This window comes from Juglans microcarpa x Juglans regia, chromosome 2D, assembly GCF_004785595.1.
Source record: "Juglans microcarpa x Juglans regia isolate MS1-56 chromosome 2D, Jm3101_v1.0, whole genome shotgun sequence".
Lineage (NCBI taxonomy): Eukaryota > Viridiplantae > Streptophyta > Magnoliopsida > Fagales > Juglandaceae > Juglans > Juglans microcarpa x Juglans regia.
The window spans coordinates 8,866,527-8,886,834 of record NC_054596.1 but is presented as its reverse complement, the minus strand read 5'-3'; the positions used below and the strand labels follow the sequence as shown (position 1 = coordinate 8,886,834).

At 33.7% G+C, this 20,308-nt stretch overlaps 2 protein-coding genes across 2 annotated transcripts; both read right to left on the bottom strand.

The window, feature by feature from the left end:
• Nucleotides 1-61: 61 nt before the first annotated feature.
• On the bottom strand, nt 62-4,060 carry LOC121248335 (probable fructokinase-7). Its single transcript, XM_041146781.1, has 8 exons — nt 3,818-4,060; nt 2,551-2,765; nt 1,812-2,024; nt 1,506-1,703; nt 1,229-1,369; nt 937-1,053; nt 158-430; nt 62-116 (listed from the first exon to the last, which is right to left on the bottom strand). Exons 1-7 carry the CDS (start codon nt 3,837-3,839, stop codon nt 296-298), a joined length of 1,041 nt encoding a protein of 346 aa, XP_041002715.1. The 5' UTR covers nt 3,840-4,060; the 3' UTR covers nt 62-116; nt 158-295.
• Nucleotides 4,061-7,349: 3,289 nt separating this feature from the next.
• LOC121249217 (agamous-like MADS-box protein MADS3) lies at nt 7,350-14,604 on the bottom strand. The gene is made up of 9 exons (XM_041147937.1): nt 14,547-14,604; nt 13,574-13,793; nt 11,684-11,759; nt 11,381-11,442; nt 11,121-11,220; nt 9,430-9,471; nt 8,163-8,204; nt 7,910-8,052; nt 7,350-7,708 (listed from the first exon to the last, which is right to left on the bottom strand). Exons 1-9 carry the CDS (start codon nt 14,602-14,604, stop codon nt 7,612-7,614), a joined length of 840 nt encoding a protein of 279 aa, XP_041003871.1. The 3' UTR covers nt 7,350-7,611.
• Between the last annotated feature and the right edge of the window lie 5,704 nt (nt 14,605-20,308).

Genomic DNA, 20,308 nt, shown 5'->3' with positions numbered 1-20,308 from the left:
TGCAAGATGTGATCCCCAGCTCAGGTCTCATACTCCTAACAAAACCATTTTTTCCTTTTTGTGACTAAAATTGCATCTTTTATTTTCCTTATAACACTTGTATGCTAACATAACACCTATGCTTGTGCTGCTCAGGGGCATGAGCCAAGCCAGAGACTTGAGGTGAATGGAAAGTTCAATACTGAGTAATGCAGTACACAATAAATGGGAGCAAGTTACCCTGGCAAGGAAACTCATTAGGTTATCTTAATTCAAGAAATGAAAGTACATGAACTAGTATTTCAGTCTTTGTTTATCATGCAGCAACCTTCGGCAAGAATTGGAGAACAGCTTCTTTCGTGGGTAGGGCAGGAATGGCTCCCCTCTCTATCACCGTGAGGGCCCCACAGGCATTGGCAAAAGCTAGAGCTTCTCGTAATCGCTTCTCATCCTTTAAAAAGAAAAGTTTACATTAAGAGTACATATATTCACATTGAAACCCAAGTTTATAGTCAATTAACGAAAGTGTAGATTAATTGAATAAATCTTCTTAGGCTTCAAAAAATAAGTTCACTAAAAAACCAACCACTATATAGAATCATCAATCATATGATATAATGCACCTATGCATTTAAAAATTTTAATTAAATGCCTCATGTTGAAGCTCCTCTACTACTATAAGATGGTTTACAATTATATCAATAGCAATTATTATTCCAAATGGCCTGATATGTCAGGAACTCTCACTTCTAAGGCATATTACATTCTAGGAGATGACCCAGAAACATATAACTATAGTACTAATTGTTCTGCACAGCAAAGATCGCATAAACGACAAGCATTTGACATAGATTTAATCATTTAAATAGCAGCAATGTAACGCAAACATTATAAACTGGGGAAGGAAAAAGGATGCAATCAAAACATTTCTTTAGTCTCTTCAATAACTGCAGGTACCTGGATAAGATTTAGGTCAGAAGCTAAGCTGTTCAGAATGCCACTGACAAATGCATCTCCAGCACCGGTTGTGTCAACAGGTTTAACTTTAACACCAGCAACCCTGCCCCTGAATTCCTGCATAAAATCCACTTGTTGTCAATGATCTTGTAACCTATCAACAGGATATAGAATAACAGGATCAACCATCTGAAATTATTGCTAACTGCAAGTACAGTCATTTTTCCACAAGAAACTATTCATCCTAGGTCTCCTCTGCTAGACATTTCTTACATTGTCCACTAGTACTTACCTTAGTGTAATATCTGCAACCCTCTGACCCTTCAGTTACAACCAAAAGCTTAAGATTTGGATGGAAAAGCTTCTTTAACACCACATTATCATCATAAGGATCATCACCACCAGTTAGAAATGTAATTTCGTCCTCACTTATCTGCCAAATTTATATAAGAAGACTTGATGAGTGCCATGTAACAGATTATTACAATGAACTAATACTATTTCGTTTGCACCCATGTGGTAGCAAACAACTCTCATATTAGAATCCTATATAATCGGATATATAACACCTTAATAATATCTGCCTGGTCCCATATATTCAATATGCCATTCCGAGCAGCCTCTGCCGATGGCCATAATGGCAGTCTCAAGTTTGGATCATAGGAGAGGATGCAACCAGACTTTCTGGCAATGCTCATCGCAGCAAGATGGGTTGATCTGCATGGTTCATCAATCAAACTAATTGAACCATAATGGAAGATCCTTGCCTGCAATTATATGTTATTTGGATGTTAAAATTTCTGCAGAAATAAGCAACTGTGGTAGAATCAGTAACTTTTGTTATCTTTTTCATTATAAAATTCAAAAGGAGAGACCTGCTTAATAAGGTCTATATCAAGTTCTGATTCATGAAGAAGCATATCAGCACTTGGATGACGGAAAAATAAGAATTCACGTTCACCATCAGCTCGGAGTGTAACAAAAGACAGTGCAGTTCTTGCATTGTGGTCGAACCTCATGCCTGAATTGTCAACATTGTTTTGTTTTAAAATGTCTGCCAACATATACCCAAACTCATCATCACCTACCTGTCATAGTAAAGTCAAGAACTTAGAAATGGTATTACTTAGCTTAAGTTGAAGCAATGAGCCTTTGATAAAAAAACTTGTATGCCACATGCAGAAAAAGTATGAGGATTTAGTTAAGCAGTAAAAAAGGCACGATTCAAGAGGGACAGAGTTTTCCTCCAAAGCCATTGATAATGCACTGAGGTCCCAAAGTAGGTACTGCAGAAACAGTGAGAAGATATCCTTTGAGGCATCATTTTGGAACCACAGAGGAGCTCACAATGGGTTCATATAAAACAGTTGGTCAAAAAATCATTCTATTATTAACTGAAACATCATAGTACAAAAAAAGAAATTTAACAAAGCATTTAAATTTTTAGAAGGAAGTTTTACATCATCAACCAAATTTCATTGTCTTATTAAAACTCAAAAGCATTGTGCTCTGTTCCTTTGAATCTTACTCACACATCTCACATCTTTGTTTGCATCTAAAGTTTAATATTAAAATTCTTAGATGAAAAAAAAAAAGAGAGAGTTGATAATACACCTTGCCTATAAAAGCTGATGAACCACCCAATCTGGAAATGCCAACAGCCACATTAGCAGGAGCACCACCGGGAGCTTTCTTGAAAGCGGGTGCTTCAGCAAGTGAAACTCCACCAACTGTTGGTACAAAGTCAATCAACATTTCCCCAAAGCAAACAACCAGTGAATTGTTATCCCGAGTCCCCTGTGTATCTGAGGGAAGATCTTCAGAACCACCTATACAAATCAAATTGGTTCAAATTAATAAGAATCGTGGTCTGATGGTCATATGATTTCTACAGTATTTATCAAGAAAGTAGAAAAGTGAAACACTGTCTTTTACTATGTTACTCAAACAAATATGTTGCATAGGCCTTTTGTGCCCAGATAAACATATAAGGTGTGTTGATACAGGAAATAAAAGGATGTAAAAGGATACCAGCGAAAATGCAAATCAGATGGTTAAAAATAAAACATTAAGTCCAAGAGGGAAACATGTCCTGCAGTAATCCAAGCTTTCTTTTTCTTTTATTCTTCAAAAATCCCATATCACGTTAGAGCAAAAGCTTCAAATTGTGTGATTCAATATTCCCAAAACGTTATATTTGGTCAGAAAACTGATATATTATCTGCTGAACTTGATTTGTTAAAATTCCATTCTGAACTAATCCTTTTCAATCAAATTTCATAGTTTTTGCAAATGCCCCCCTTTACCTTTTCCCAATAAATTATCAAACGTCTGTGTCCCCACAAAACTTAAGGTCTGGTGAACACATACAGAACAAAAAACTAGTTTTACAAACCGAAAGCAAATAGAAACAATCGATTAAAATGACTATTTTGCACTAATTAAGCAAAGACTGACTATGGCATTTTATTTAGACGTAACGAACTGAAATTTCACGTTAAGGCGTACCAGAAACAGTTCTTACGACTGTCCCAGAAAGATACAATACTACACAACCAAGAACAAGCCATGAAACAAACAAAGAAAGAGCCGCAAGACTAGCTGAATCTAGACAAACCATCCCAAGAAAAACAACGATCAGATACGAGATAGATACCGATAATAAGAAAAACAATAATCAGATACTAGAAAGATACCGATAATAATCTTAGAAACCCGTAATAATAACGAAACAATCTTTTACTGAAAAACCTGGTATGGCCCAGATATGAAATCTCTGCATAGTAAAACTAGTGAAATGTAATTCTAATAAAGGATAGATATTCAATCAAGAACCATCATCGTATCAATGAGCAATGGAAGAGATGGAAGTAGGTGGAACCTGGAGTGGGATTCGTAGCCATTGGAGTGATGCAAGTAAAAAAGTGATTGAACCGAGTATTACAACAACAATTGCAGAGTGTCAGCGTTAAAAGAAGAGAAGAGGAGAAAGGAAAGGACGCGGTTGTGATCTGGAATGAAAGGATTCAGCTGACAAATGTTGAAATGGAAATATATCACGGAGCAGCCACGAAAAGATAACGGATATTTTACTGCCAAACAAGAAAACGAAACAAACACGAAATTACTTGAGGATGGAAAAAAGAATAAATAAAATTTATTATTATTATTATTATTATAAAACTTAATTTGCATTATATACACATGGAGACACTTTTCATTATTATAATTACTATTAGTTTTATATTATTGTCGATAAAAGTGGAACCACCGAATTTGGGCCGCAAGTATTTTAATAAGCTCATGGGTTTGCATATATGTATGATGACTTTTCTGTTAAGTATTATTTATAAGCTTATTGGGTTTCACGCCGTAGTTTGTGGATAGGTCGGTTGTTGGCCACCTAGGTTTAAGCTGTCCGATCCTCTAATTGCTTCAAAAATTATTTCGCTGTACTTGACATATATTATATATATCAGTAATGCTACATACAATCGTAAAATATGTAAATATTATACAGTTATTTTAAAAAAAAGTGAGATCTATTATTAAAAAATTAATTTCTTTTCATATGGATCCTATATTTATTCACTTTTTTCAAAGTGACTGCGCGGCGCTTGCACACTCACGACTACAAGTATTATTTCTCTATATATATATAACGACAGAAATTATCTATATAAATTTTAAATTGATAAGTTTTATATAAATCTTTATAAAAATATAGATTCCAACTTAAAAAAGTGTAATTTTTTTTTTATTAGTGGTATTTTACTTAGAAAAATTCTGCTCACCATTATCACACTACATGCTACACATAATTTTTTATATTTTATTTTTTTCTCTTAATAATATATGGTATATACATAATGAGTAGAAAAACTCAATTAATTTAGAAATAATAAAATAATAAATAATAAAAATAAGTATGGCATGTGCGTGGTGCATGAAAATGATGAATAGTAAAGCTACTCTTTTACCTATGCTTGGTTTTGCTCTGTTGTTCTTGTAGTAACAATTAATATAATTATCATTACAAGAAAATTATTTATTTGTTACTATTTATTTTCTGTAAAAAATAATTATTTCCTATCAAAATAAGTTTATTCTGATAACAAATGGTCATTTTTGTCGCAAATAACTCATCATAAATATTTATTTTTCTTGTAGTACTGTGTATTTCTATCAAATCTTTCACTAATTGCCAAAAGGCAAAAAAAAAAAAAAAAAAAATGTCTAATATAATCAGTACTTTAATTCTTCCATGTGACACAAAAACAAGGGTATGAGAAAAATCTAGTAACGATCTAACGGTCCCATAATTTTTCACCATATAATTCGAATCGATCATGCATCAAACTCTTCATTTTCAATTGATCCCTAAATGCATGGGTACGTAAATAATTTATCAAGCCAAAAAACCATGCATTATATTACAAATTGCATGAAAAGAGAAAAAAACCAGGGAAAACAAATACGTTATAAATTATATACAAACTTATATGCAAACAAAATGCAATGAATTAAACTTATTAAATATATATAAGATTTTTTTTTATATAAATCTTGGTTCCTAATGCATGCCATTAGTCTTAACTGAGAATTCAAGGGGGAAACTTGTCCAATTAACATTAATGTTTGGAGAAGTCAATTGGATATATATTTACCATGCATGTTCTTAATTGGGACAACTCTCCGTATCCGACACAAAGAATTAATTGACCAGGTTTTAGTTGTGATGCATTCATGTCCATCGATCTCCAATGAACTATATTCTTGGATGATCCGAGAGGAGTAGTACTGTTTTTCCAGGAAAACCCATGGAGCTAGCATTAGGCTTGTTTGTAAGAGTATTTGACGATAAACACATGCAGGAGAATGCATATAAAACCAGATCGAGTAATAAATTTTCATAATATATCATGTTATCCTGGTGATCTGCATGTTGTACTCCTATTCCAATGATATATTTCTGTCCATTTCAAGTGAAAATCACAGCAGCATGCATGATCACCATTTTTCATAGGGCAAACACAGATATTGATTAGTAATAAACATTTACGCATGCAGCTTGGTAATCCCAAAGCATTATTAACAGATACATTGGCTTTTTCTTAGATCCGTGCACTAAACGATAAGGTTTTTGTAATCTTGAAAGAGCAGCGAATATTTACAATGAGACAATTAGTCTTCCAGCTGCAGTTTCATTCCAACGAAGGAATATGAACCGTATAGGCTACTGCATGCATGCATGGCAGAAAAGGAAAATGTTCAAAGATTATATGTCTGAAATGGGAGAGATATATCAAGTAGTTCACTGGATTCTGATGCTTTCCGTGCCGTATCTGTAACACGACCCGTGTAAAACTGTTTCAAGGGACAAAAGTGGGTTGTACATTAATTATATCGATCGATCAGTTCTCCTATATATCAGGGGCCAAAAAAAGAGACGTGTACTATAGTTGTATTGCATTTGTTCACAGAAAGAAATGAGAAAAGAATTAAAATGATGCTTTAATTGAAGTTGTGGTCGCTGGCTGGCGTATAATATATGTATAAATGAATGATATTGACATAAAAATATGATATTTCAGTGTCAGCCGAGTAGCTGAAAAGGCAGGAGCTTTCTTTGCATGTGTCATTATCAGAAAGCTTTACACAGCTAGCTAGCCAAGAACAAGCCTCGGGTCACAGTGCAGACAGCTGGGTTGCAACCATGCACAGTAATACTTGAGCTAGACGCTTGGTTTTGACCAACTTTTCAAAATGGGAATATTCCACGTAAGACCACTGCCATTGGCTTTAAAAGTGCCCATTTACTACTGCCACATTAGCATTTTGATAACATGGATATAACTCAGAATGGTGGGGGCAGAGTTGCAAAGGCAGGTGTCAAATGACTCAAATTGGTACATGATTCCGAAAAGGTCTGGCTACTACAAAAATTATGCCCAATATTGTATTGAGACTCGCAGACTCACAGATAGATAAAGTTGTGACCCGATATTTCCTACCTTAATTAAATGGTGATCTAAATGAAGCATACGGCATAATAATGAGTTGAGTTGATATAAGAGTTGAAAGTTGAATAAAATATTGTTAGAATATAATTTTTTAATATTATTTTTATTTTAAAATTTGATGAAAAAGTTGAATTGTTTATTATATTTTGTTTGAAAGTTTAGAAAAATTATAATAATTAAATGAGATGAAATGAGTTTATCCAAACAAAACCTAATGTTCGGCAGCTTCGATCGGAGTCCGAGGCAAGAAGCAAATAGGTAAGCCGAGTTAAAAGAAAACAGGGTTATTGTCCCTGTAATTTCCTGTGCTCAAGGTTGGAAAACGGAATGAATGTCATGGAAAACTGGGAGTGGTGTAAACTTAGCATGTGTCATATAATATCACGAATATATCACATATACGTATATACACATTTTCTTATTCAATCATGCATTAGCCCAAATGGTTCAATAACAAATTATTAGTCACACATGCAACTGATCATGATGATAATGATGATCCAGTCAACACGAGAGACATGGATAGGGAGAACAAGCTAGCTGCAAGGCATGTTCAGCAGCATGCATGCATGCGCATGACATGAGTATGATAAGCAGAGGTGCACGCGCGCACATACACGTTGGACGTACAGCTTAATTAATGCGAAGAACTTCAAAGAAGCCAAGCCTGATAGCGGCTAGTCCCACCCGTGAAGGTCCTTGTTTCCATTGCTGCTTCTTGGGGATCAAGTACTGCAGATTGATGGTACCTGTTTTAATATGAATTCATCTCATGTGTCTTAGATTATATATTTCTTGCTCGCAAACTTCAATAAGTGACTAAGGACTAAAATGTTATATATATAGTTTGAATAAATCATTATAATTACTAAATAATTACTGAAGTGTAAGTGTGTGTTTGTGAGAGAGAGAGAGAGAGAGAGAGAGAGAGAGAGAGAGAGAGAGCATACCCCAAATGAAAGGTGGGTCGTTCTAATGCTGCGTGATTGGTATGTGAAGTGTGCAACTGCTCGAAACAGTCGACAGGTGCTTCTGTGGTAGGATTTCCTGGGCCTTGAATGGCTTCATGAACACGTTGACCCTTTTCCTCGATCTGAAATATTGAATATTGAAACACATTTATAAGGCCTTTATAACCGAAACATGTAAGTTATTACGTAGATATTCCTGACAAAGCCGGAGTTCAAGTATTCAAGGGAAAACCTTAGACTTGAGCTGTCTGTTCATTTCTCCAAGACAGCGCTCCTGCCAAGATGTATTGAACAAATGATACAGGGTTTCAATGATGATGATAATAATAGAGGTGAATTCAACTTTTTCCCCAGGCTACCATTTATTTGGCTATTTGCAAATCCCCTACCAAACCTTAAATTGTTTCGATAATCTCGGCCGCGCGTCATTAATTTGAAGGATTTATTGTAATACCAAGTGCTCTGTCCAAATAAAATCTTAAATTCGACCAAAATTCCAACATGTCTCCATGTACGTGTTGTTTTTCAATATTACCAAAGTACCTTTAATTAAGTAATTGTATGAAATATCCATGCAGGTATCATATATAAGGCAACTATACCTGATGAATTTGACGATCAATTATTTTCAAATATCTGAAGTTCTCTACAGCTAATTAGGAGACTAATTCATGATTCGCTTATAAATATCCACTACAAGAAAACAGTTTATTTGTGGCCAGTTAATTTCAGCGAAATGACTATTTACAATTAAAATGAGTCTATTTTAATCACAAATATAGTCTTTTCGCCGTACTTAAATGATCACAAAAGTTCATTTTTCTTGTAGTGATCATGCCTCATCAAATATTTGAAATAGTAACCTGTGTACGTAAGTTCATGTGAAATCTCGATTAGACTCTTTGTTCATCCTTTAAAGTAGATCACTCCAATATCCCCATTAATAGCAAATTATCAAACACCATATACCTAGCTGCCGAGCTCGCTAAAGGGTCAAAGGAAGTCGGTCTTGACGGCCTGTAGTGATTGGTAAGGAAAAGACTTCGGATGTATATAGAATCATCTAAATATTAATGTAACTTTGACATTTTTTTTTTTTTTTTGTTTTTTTGGAATACCTTTGATCATTTGTTCGTAGTTGTATATATACTTGGAGTTGGTGAATCTAGGCTTTATTAGTACTAATTTTTTTTTAAAAAAAATATTAATTTGACTCACTATATTTTTGGCATACAGTTTCACAAAAGGGAAAAACATGAGAGAGTTCAGCTCCTAGCTAGCTAATTGGCCCAAAGAGACCAGGCATTTCAAGTATATACCATGTCCCAAGTTGATTCTCAAGGCAAAGTTTACCCAGAATATAATTAGGGAAATCAAACGAATATGATTAAATTGGAAGGAGTTCAAACTTCAGAACTATAGCCACTGTCACCTCCAAACCCTAGCAAATATTCATGAAAGCAAATTAAGGTATATACTATTGGTTTTGAATGCTTTACCTTTTGCCGTAGTTCTTCTAATCGATCTAACATTATCTGTGTCTGCATTTGAATCAAAATGAATTATAATCGTTGTAACATTATAATCTGGATACATAAATCAGTAAGAAGGGGAAAAAAAAAACAAATCGAAGATTCAATAATAGAGAGAAAAGAATGTTTAATAAGCCAATGCTTATATCAAAATATATAAGATAGAACAAGTTACATTAATATATTAGATGATGGCAGTTGGTCTTTCTCGTAATGCCATTCCATTAGAACAAATCCATTGTAAAAAAAACCCACTGAAGACAGCTGCCAAGGAAAGCCTGGTTCTATATATCACTTGTAATACACCTGATAGTAAATGTTTGTGTGACTAGAAAATATAAGAAAATTGGTCACATTTGAGGTTGATCTAGCCTTCAAGAGAAAAGAGAGAGAAAGCAGAATAGGAAGATATTTTTAGTAAGAGCATGTGAGTATTTGTAGTGGGGCTGCATTCACCCAGGGGATTATCCCGAACCTTAATGAAAATATTTTCTTATTTTGCTTTCTCTCTCTTTTCTCTTGGAGGTTTGGTCAACCTCGAATGTGACCAATTTTTTTGTATTTTCTCTTACATTTTATAGTCACCCAAATATCTACTATCAATACTCTCTCTCTCTCTCTATGTGACTAGCTAAAATCTTCACTTTTAGCTATTGGGCATGTGGAAGAGATGAGTTCTTGAGGAATGAATGCTTCATCACAGCAAGAGATTGGGCTTTTTGCAAGGAAGAAGCCAAACAAACATGACAAGGCATATTGAAGTCAATGTAATTACAATTTATGCAAAAACGATGATTTCTTGATGACGAGTATACTTGGTGGAAGCAATGCAGATTTGGGTTGTGAGTGAGTAGTTCGGTTGTACGTGTTAATTGTTATCATTTGGATCTGGATGCTCTATTTCTCAAGATACGCTACATTGATCAAAGTTATAATTGAAACTCATTGAATCATTATAAAGTTCAACAACTTCTTTCTATTAGGTGACAACAGATTTTTATGTAGTGATACATATGCTGAGGGGGGAGGAACGTCAAGGCCGAAAAATACCTAGGGCAAAATGTAAGCACTGTTCATATAAAGATCAGTGCCAGCACAATACTTAAATTTTTCCCTCCGTTTTTTTTTCATGTCCTCCTCCCTTGTCAAAATAGAAGTAATCCGTCAATGATTACATGACGATTTGTTTCTATTTAAATTAAAGATTTAGGAATACATGATTTCTGTAGAAATTTCTGGCTGCCATTATTTGTATATGCAATCACCCCTATCGTACAGGAACGCTTTGCATGTGAAGCTGCTCCAAATTTCATAGGGGCGTTAATATGGTGCTAGAAAATGTTCAAGTTATAACAAATCTCCCCATGTTAGACTAGAAATAATGACTAAAGAATCATATATATTTATCATGAGTTTTCATGATCAGTCGATCTATACTTATAGGAGTGTCATTATATTGAAAGATGTCATCAGCTTTGGTCATAATATATAGAACATATTGAACTTTTCTGCATGTGGAAGCAAATTGGTCGATGGACTCGATCCATAAGTTGTGACAAATGACAATGTGAATGTGTAATTAACATTCTTGTGTATTATTGTGGTTTCGTTTGGGCTGTTTGCACCAATTAAATACCAAGCAGCTTATACGTGCATACCTTCCGTTGCCTAGCTCGCGAGAGAGTTTTGTCAAGCTGTTTCTCAAGGTTTTGCAGCTCTTTCAGATTAAGGGGTTCGAGATCTTCTCCAAGCATATGCCTAGAAAACATAAATATGAAAGTGAAATGTTGATATGCAGGCAGTATTTTGAGAGATAGACTGATATCTTTAATTTGTCTGTAACTATACTCAAAAGAGATACGAAAAGGCATTAATATGCATTTGAGTCAATGGATGGAAATTTTGGTTATGAATTAACCTTTGTGAGCGCTGAAGAGATTCATATTTTGCCCTTAATTTTGTGATCTCTCGGTATAGGGTCTGCATTGAACAACAAAAGGAGATCGAACCAGTACATTAAATAAGAACAAGCTGTCCAGTTAATCATTAATAAACTGCATCATTCTGGTAATAATGTACTGGGTTCTTAAACGAAACGCTAGCTACTTTTTGCTTAAAATTTGTAGAAAATGATCTGTAATAAGCTACTCCATCGATCGTCAAGGTTAAAATCATCATTGAACAGATTGAAATTTTGATGAGAAATATTTTTGGACAAAACCTGTGTTCCCTGCTCAACAACGTCAGTGTCTTGCGAGTAACAGCATCGGCGGTAGCGCTCAAGGATCTTGTTCATCCTGAAAACAGAGAGAAATCGGCCATTTCATGAAATGAGCATTACATGAATTTACATGCATGAGTATTATATTATGTATAAGCTAATTAAGTAGATACATGATCTATCACGTACATAATTATTTCATACATGCATTTCTTCCAACACATTAATGAACAAGGGTACAATTTGACCCTTTTATACTTTAGTACTTGCTTGTTCATTTGCGTTGTTGGGTGAAGGGCTACAAAATCAACTTGCGGAAACAGTACATTAATGAACAAGGGTACATTAATAGGAATAACTTTCAATTCTCCATAGTATCAGATCATCATCTCGTTCAATTTTCTGTCGCTGTTGGCTGCTTAATTCCATTGCATCTCTTTCTTTCTTTTCTTCCACCCATTCTTTTGTCCTTATGGTTTCATTTTCACAATTTTCTGGTCTTCTGATTCCTTTTTTTCAAGTATAACTACTAGCTAGCTAGCTTGTCTTCTTCTACTTTTGTCGTGTCTAAAATTTCACTGCACTAACCATAAGGAAGAGAGATCTTTATACTGATCAATCACTTTGGACGTCCATCATGATGTCAAACGTGATTTCATCTTTCAAGAATCTCGTCCAGCTTTGTGCAAATTAAGCCTTTTGTGCCCAAATGGGTATTTGAATTCACATCCATAGTGGTGTAGCTACTAAAATTAAACCAAAATCTCTGACTTTACTTTAGCTGTTACCAGCCTACGTACGTAACAAGGGAGAAATCTAACAAGAAATTAAAATAAGAAATTATGATAGGATTATTTGAGAAGTTATAGATAGCTGTCTAGGTCTCCTAATTAATTTGATCGGTTAGTTTGAGGAACCTAGCATGACATGCTCTACGAAACTCGACACATCAAATCCTAGCATTTTTCATAGGCCAGTTAACTTGCTCACAAAGTTGTTTATCAGCCAATCTGTTGAACATCAAAAGATCAGCTCTAAGTCAGTTCTTAGAGCTTCATAAATCCTAGATGAAGATTTTTATATAATATATATATATATATATATATATATATATATTCTCAGAACAGTTCTTCTATTTTATGGATATCGTCGAAGCAAAACACAAAGAGAAGGGAAAAAAAAGAAAGAAATGAATGATAATATAAGGAAAAGAAATCTAGAGCCGAGATTAATCATCAAGTGACAAGAAAGATAAGGGTGTTGCGTACCTAAGAAAGAAAGATGTTGAAAATTTTCAAGCAAAATCACCATGAATGAAGACACTTGCTCGTATAAATGCCCAGTACCAAGCAGAAAGAAGAAAAACAAAGTTTCTCTTCTCTCTCTTTCTCTCTTTCTCAAGCTTAAAGATTCTTTCTCAAAGCAGCCAGAAAGGCGAAGTGCGCGCGCATACACACACGCATGGAGAGAGAAACCAACCCTAGATGCTAAAACCTGACAGAAAAACCACAAAAAAAAAGGACAATTGAACGTCCAGACTCATATGGGGTCATGCCGATTTGACAAGACTCACAATATGCATCAATCCGCCGGAAGAGATCGACAAGGAAGGACGATCGGACGTGCTATGAAACCGATGACTGCCACTACTCTTCCCGGCCCTCCCCGTAAGAAAAAGGAAAATCTTTTTCCAGGTATTAAAGAGGAAGCATAGCAAAGCAAACACTTCTTTAGTTCTTTGTTTTCTTTCTTAGTCTCCTTCATAATTAAATGGTAATATATTTAAGCAAAGTAAACACCAAACAACAGTACTTTGATGTTTAAATGGAACAGAAATCAGTATGCTATATGACAACATATAGAGAGCGAGAGAGAGAGAGAGAGAGTTACTCAGTGCTGCCGAACTGGAAGAGCTTGCCGCGGCTGGAGAATATGATAAGCGCAACTTCAGCATCGCACAGTACGGAGAGCTCGAAGGCTTTCTTAAGCAAACCATTTCTGCGCTTTGAAAAGGTAACTTGGCGGTTGATCTTGTTCTCTATTCTCTCCAATACCACTCTCCCCCTCCCATCCTCTCTCTCGCTCTGTCTCTGATCTCTCTCTGTCTCCCCTTACCTTCTTGCACCGTTAGATAAAGCGCATAAACTGATCTCTCACTCTCTCTGGCTCTCACCGAGCTTGTCCTTTTCTGGATACAAAAAATGGGTGGTGTGCACTTGGTGGTTGAAAATTATATGACAGAGAACACGTCTATACATGCGTGCATTTTTAATTTTTAATAAAGAAGATAGCGAGAGAGAGAGAGAGAGAGGAGAGAGAGGCCGTAGGGAACTAACCTAGAGAAAGTGAAAGCGAAATTTCTCACCGGAGACAAAGTCAAATTGTTAAAAATCTTTCCTTAACCCGCATTCAATTATACAAAGGGATATACATAGGTAAAATCTACAAATTAGGTTCGGTTTTTATTACTCTTCAAATTAAGCCACATTCTTGATCTTTTCCAGTGTTTTTCTGTTTAATCCATCCGGTAGATCAGGTATCAACAGAAAACATCTATGCATCTTATCCCTTTTTCTAAATCATGTGTACGTATATAGCGTGTGAGATGGATGAGTTAGGATCAATTTGCTGAATATCTATACATCTTACTTGCAGCGGCGCCTGGCTTTTGTCTCTCTCTTTGTTGAGGTCTCTGACTCTCTAATCTATTCCCCCACCCGCTGTCTTTTCCTTCTTCGGCTTTTAAGCCGAGATAGAGAGAGAACGACAGGTGTGGTGGGGCCACCTGTTGTTGGGTGTATGTGTGATGAGGTTTGCTGCGTGAGTTTAGGGAAGTGGCAGTGCTACGTGTCGACCTGCGTACAGCAGGTTTTTCCTGCTTTTTCTAAATTGATGGATAAGTTTACAAAAGTCCGTTCCATTTGCGCGACCACAGGTCCACAGGAGCACCGCTAAGGTACTACCCGCACGGGGGCTCCGTGTAACGGACCGTCTCATGAACAGTTGAAACCCAGCATGAACACTGTTCATGCGAGGGTCCGTTTACACGGAGCCCGTGCGCCCAGCATTTGTTGTGACACGTCAGTTCCTTACTGACGTTTGCTCCAGTGGTATCTATTCCTTCTACTCTCCCGGCCCCTATTTCTCCCCCCTTCCGGTATTTGTACCTTTTCGGTCGAACTTTCCCTTCACCACTTCACTCCTCCATTAATTATAAATAGCTTTCCTCCGTGAATTTTGTTTGCTGTCTATATTGCTTTTATTTTAGGAGAATGTTATATCCAAAAAAAAAAAATTATATAAAAGTAATCACAAATTGACGTAATTTTATATGATCTGTTAAATTTATTTTACAATATAAATAACTTTACAATCTGATAAATCACATCAAATCATTTCAATTTATAAGATTATTTTTATGTAATCACTTTGTAGTTAGAATATTTCTCTTTATTTTATTCTCTTATTCAGAAAAAATAAATAAAAGAAAAACACTATGAGCACAAATTATATATTACTAACGCCAATTAAGATAATGAAAATATTTCATTTTATTTAATCATTATAATTTTTTTAAAATGTATACATAAATATAAAAAACAATTCAACTTTTTAAATTTCTAAAATAATAATAATATTAAAAAATAATATTCTAATAATATTTTTTTAACTTTCAACTTTCATCTTAACTCACTATCCAAATGGTACCTAAAACTTAGGTGTGGCAACATGTGACATGATTAGTGAACTCAACACGAATACAATACGAAATCAGCAGGTTTGAATTTGATGTTAATGAGTTCGGATAAAAATGGATAGACCCTTTAAGACACGATTTATTAACGGATATACTCTCTTATCACGAAATCAACCTATTTGACTTGTTTATATTTTATTTCAAAATTAAGATTTTATTATTGTTAAATTGTAATATTGATATTTCTTAGTATGCTTATATTTTCATTTTTGAGATTGTAATTTTAGACCTATACTCATATTTATTATTGTATGATATGTAATATTGGTTTTATTATATGTTAAGATTTGAAAAATATTGATATATGTTTTTTAAGATATTGTTACTACTAATAAATATAGATTTTAATTTTTATGTGAATTTATGTTAATCAAGTCAAATGAGTTAAACGTGGTAGTTTAACTCATTTATATGAAACGAGTTTAAATGGATCGTTTGGGGAGTTAGATGATATAAGAATTTTGTAAATAGTAGTGAGATAATTTGAGTTGAGTATTTTTTGAGTTTTGAGAGAGGAGAGAGAAAAAGTTAAATAAAAAAAATTAAAAAGTTAAAATTTTGTTAGAATATAGTTTTATAATATTATTTTTGTTTGAGAATTTGAAAAAATTAAATTACTTTTTATTTTTTATTCGAAAGTTTAAGAAAGTTGTATTGATTAGTTTGAAAATTTTGTAATGATTAGTTGAAAATTTTGTATTTAAATTATGTTTGGGAAGGAAATGAGATAAGATGAGATGAGAATTTTGGGATGAGATATATTTCCAAACAAGCCTTCAAATGTCCGAGATTAAAATGCATCATCTAGGAAATGTTTCCATCTCATCTAATCTCGTCTCATCTCATCTCATCTCAATATCTAAATACCACAAACATAAACTTTTCAATTTCAAATATTTAATTTTTTAATATAATCATTACCTAATTTGTACGACTTTTCCAAATTTTTAAGTAAAACATAAAAAATAATTTAATTTTTTCAAATCTTAAAATAAAAAGTAAATTATAACAAATATTTAATTTTATAATATTTTTATTCAATTTTTTCTCTCTCATTTTTTAAAATCTCATAAAACATTTTAATTCAAATCATTTCTAAATTATCTCGTCTCAATTCAAATATCTTATTACGATTTACAAACTATTTCAATTCATTTCATCTTAACTCATGACTATTTGAACTATATCTAAATATTTCCTTGCTTTTCGCCTTGTCGTTAATAGTTTTATTACCTGTGGTTCAAGTCCAGGATAGTTCAACTACACGAAAAATAATAGAAAAATAATAGAAGTTGGATTGGATGAACATTATCATTTTAAAAAATTTGTTACGTACTCTTTGAGGATGCGAGAAACATGTTTCTTTAATAAAAAGACGTGTCAATTTTTTTAACTAGACTTTAAGAAAATATGTGCTATTCACATATTTAATGAACATTGTGCTTTTAGTAGGTGTCAAATCATATTAACGAATTGTATTCGTATCGTATCAAAATATGTATATTATATTATATTTGTTAACCTTAATCCGATCTGTTAAGTCTATCGTGTCAAAATCTCAAATCCTAACACGATCCATTAACAAAACGAGTTGTGTCGTGCCAACTCGTTTTGACCCGTTTATGTAAATACGTTGAAAAAAATCTGAAATTAACTCATTTGACATAATTAAGTTTAACATAATTTTATATGAATGTTAAAATCACAATATCTATAAAAAAATATAAAACTAACTACAAGTCTAAAATTACAATCCAAACAATAAAAAAATCGAAATTAAAATCTCAACAATTTTATTTTTAGACGTATAATGATATAATTGTAATTTTAACTTTCTTAACGGGTCAAAACGAGTTAACTTGTTATCAACCTGTTAAGCATTTATATTTTAATGAGTCAATCTGTTTTAATCCGAATCTATTAAAATTAAATTCTAATCTATTTTTATCGTATCGTACTAATATTGAATTAACTGGTGGTGTTAGATGATTTAGAGCAAGTTTCTTTCAACTAAATTTGATTACTTGTTTCTTAAAAGATATTCTCAGCGCGCATGGCCGGAAAGCGACCTCATGTGCGCATCAATCAATTTGGACGTGTATTCTGGCTGCACGCCACAAGTATTTCACCTAAATTATGTAAATTTTATATAGTCTCAATTTCTTAAAAGTCCCAATAAAACGTGCGCATGGCTGGAAAGAGAGGCACGCCGCATTAAAGGAATAAAACAAACGACATGGATTTCACGGGGGCAGAGACAATCTGTTAGGGATGAAAACCGAAGGTTCGGTTTTGGTTTCGGTCTAAATCGAAACCGCACCGATATCTTGAAATGTTGTGAATCTCGACCGAAACCAGCCGGTGAAGGGAGAGAAAACTGTCTACATCGGTCTCGACGTAACTCCGGTCGGTTCGTCAGCGTGTTCGGTGGCGATGGAGGTGGCTGCGATTTGAGAGAGATGATGCCGCGAGGTGCGATTTGAGAGAGAGAGAGAGAGAGATGGCGACAGAGGTGGCTGCGACTAGGTGCGCCGTTAAACACTGAGAGAGAGACGGCTGCGTGCGCCTCGCGTCATGAGAGAGAGAGAGATTGAGAGAAAGGTGGGGGCGGCATTGTGAAAAATCAAAAAGAATGAGAAGAAATGACGAAGAAGAAGGGTGAGTGTTGTGTTTGAACCTTAGAGTGAAACGAAGCCGTTTGGTTTAAGCCAAACGACGTCGTTTCATATATGTATAATTTAAAAAAAAACATTTGAAGTATCGGTCGGTTCAGCGGTCCGGTCCATGCTCAAACCGAGACCAAACCGCTGGACATCAGTTTTGGCCAAATCCAACTATCGTCCGACCGGTTCTACGCCGGTTTAGGCCTGTTCCAAGCTCTGGCGGCCGGTCTAGGTCGGTCCTGGTCCGTTTTATAGTTTCTTGTACAGCCCCACGATCTGTCCCCCAAACTCCTTGTATAAATTGCAACTCTCATATTCAAAAAACCTCTCTCTACACTCTTTCATTGTTTACAAACTTCCAAAAGACGATACTAACTATAGCGTCGTAGACTCCCCCGGCTTCAAGGTCACCCTCTCCCAGTTACCTTCCTCTCTATTTTCACAGGCCCAGTTTTAAAGAACCGAGTTGCAGAAATCTGGCACAAAGATGTATGAAACACAACATTAACAAATGGTATAAAAGAAAAGAATAATGATACATGTACAATTAATTGTACAACCTTTTATACAATCATATTTTAAAATGTGATTATTTATGTAAAGTGATGTTATTTTTATAAATTACTTTATGAAAATGCCCCCAATTTAAAATATAATTGTGCAAAAAATTGTAAAAAATATTACATGTCTATCATTTTCCAAAAGAAAATGGCTAATTATCACTACTTATTATTGATTCTCTCCTATATACAATTTTTCACTTTCTTTTTTATAAGAAGATATATGATTCTCTTGATCATCTCATTTGAGATGGTAGTATATTTAGTTTAAACATGAGTATTTTAGTTATTATGTTTCTAAAGATATTATATATATTGACAACAAACAAATCAAAATACCTTATATCGTAAACGAAATGGATATGAAATTAATATAGTGAACCTGTTATGTAGATATATGGATGAAAACAACTCCGAGATTAATAATTAAATGAAAGAAAAATGCATAGCATCAAATGACTAACGATATCGTTTTATTCCCTTTGAACTTTGTCATAGCTAGCAACGCCGCATAATTGTTTTAGTGTAACATCTTATTGTGCATAAAAATTTGTGATGAATGAGATATCGCATTATCCATGAGAGAGAAGTTCAGGTCTAAAAGGAAATTTCAATTGTAACCTTTACTATTTATTGAAGTGTCGGTCCAAATGTAGTTGAGGTTTTTTTTGGATTAGTTACAAATAATATAAGGCGTCGATTGAATAGTGAGTTAAAATGAAATGAATTGAGATGGAAGTTAAATAAAATATTATTAAAATATTATCTTTTAATATTGTTATTATTTTAGAAGTTAAAAAAATTGAATTGTTTATTATATTTTGTGTGAAAGTTTAAGAAATTGTAATGATGAGATGAGATGAGATGAAATGAAATATTTGTTATATTCAAACCGTGCTTAAAAGTTAGCATGAAAATAAATAAGTATGAGACTTGAAGTGTACCACTTTTGAATCTTTGATGAAATGAACGAAGTTATTAACCATATGGTATATGAAAATAGTTAATGAAATCTAGCATTTTTTATTTTAGATTTGGGAGATGTGTGGTCTAGATAATGCTATATCATGTATACAAAATGATTACTTTCAATAGTGACTTTTATCTATATTTATTTATAAGTCTATGACACATGAAATGACTTTTTGGGTAAGTTAATCAACGTGATGCTACTCCCGCCGAGACATCTTAGAGTAAAATCAGAAAACTTTCGAAATTCTAGTATAATCATAAAGTGTTAATCAAAATAGTAAAATTTATTATTAAAAAATTAATTTTTTTGTATTGATTTCATATTTTATTCATATTTTACTAAATGATTATTTTACAATTACATAATTTACAATTATAAATATTTTTTCTCTTTTTCAAATATTTGAGACAATTGGTAAGCTCTAGAGAGTAAGGTCTTGACACGTCTCATGACTGGCACGAACGGAGTATTATTATTATTATTTATTTATTTATTACCGGCAAACCCGAAAGCGCTGCTTAGTGCTTTTTGCCCTTTACACAGAAACTTCGAGGCCCTCGAATATGTTTGCCAATATAATTATTTTTAAATTGTGTTATTATTATTTATAAATTATTTTTTATTATTTACTATTTATTATAATTTATAAACTATTTAATATTATTTATAAAT

What these genes read in the sequence shown, in the direction of transcription:
- LOC121249217 (XM_041147937.1), bottom strand. Translation starts at nt 14,604, where the DNA reads ATGGAACGGACTTTTGTAAACTTATCCATCAATTTAGAAAAAGCAGGA. An exon ending in TCTCTTCAGCGCTCACAAAG is followed by an intron (nt 11,221 to 11,380) that starts GTTAATTCATAA and finishes TATGTTTTCTAG; the next exon opens with GCATATGCTTGGAGAAGATC. An exon ending in CGACCCACCTTTCATTTGGG is followed by an intron (nt 7,709 to 7,909) that starts GTATGCTCTCTC and finishes ATATTAAAACAG; the next exon opens with GTACCATCAATCTGCAGTAC.
- LOC121248335 (XM_041146781.1), bottom strand. Translation starts at nt 3,839, where the DNA reads ATGGCTACGAATCCCACTCCAG. An exon ending in CATCAGCTTTTATAGGCAAG is followed by an intron (nt 2,025 to 2,550) that starts GTGTATTATCAA and finishes TTACTATGACAG; the next exon opens with GTAGGTGATGATGAGTTTGG. An exon ending in CTGACCTAAATCTTATCCAG is followed by an intron (nt 431 to 936) that starts GTACCTGCAGTT and finishes TTCTTTTTAAAG; the next exon opens with GATGAGAAGCGATTACGAGA.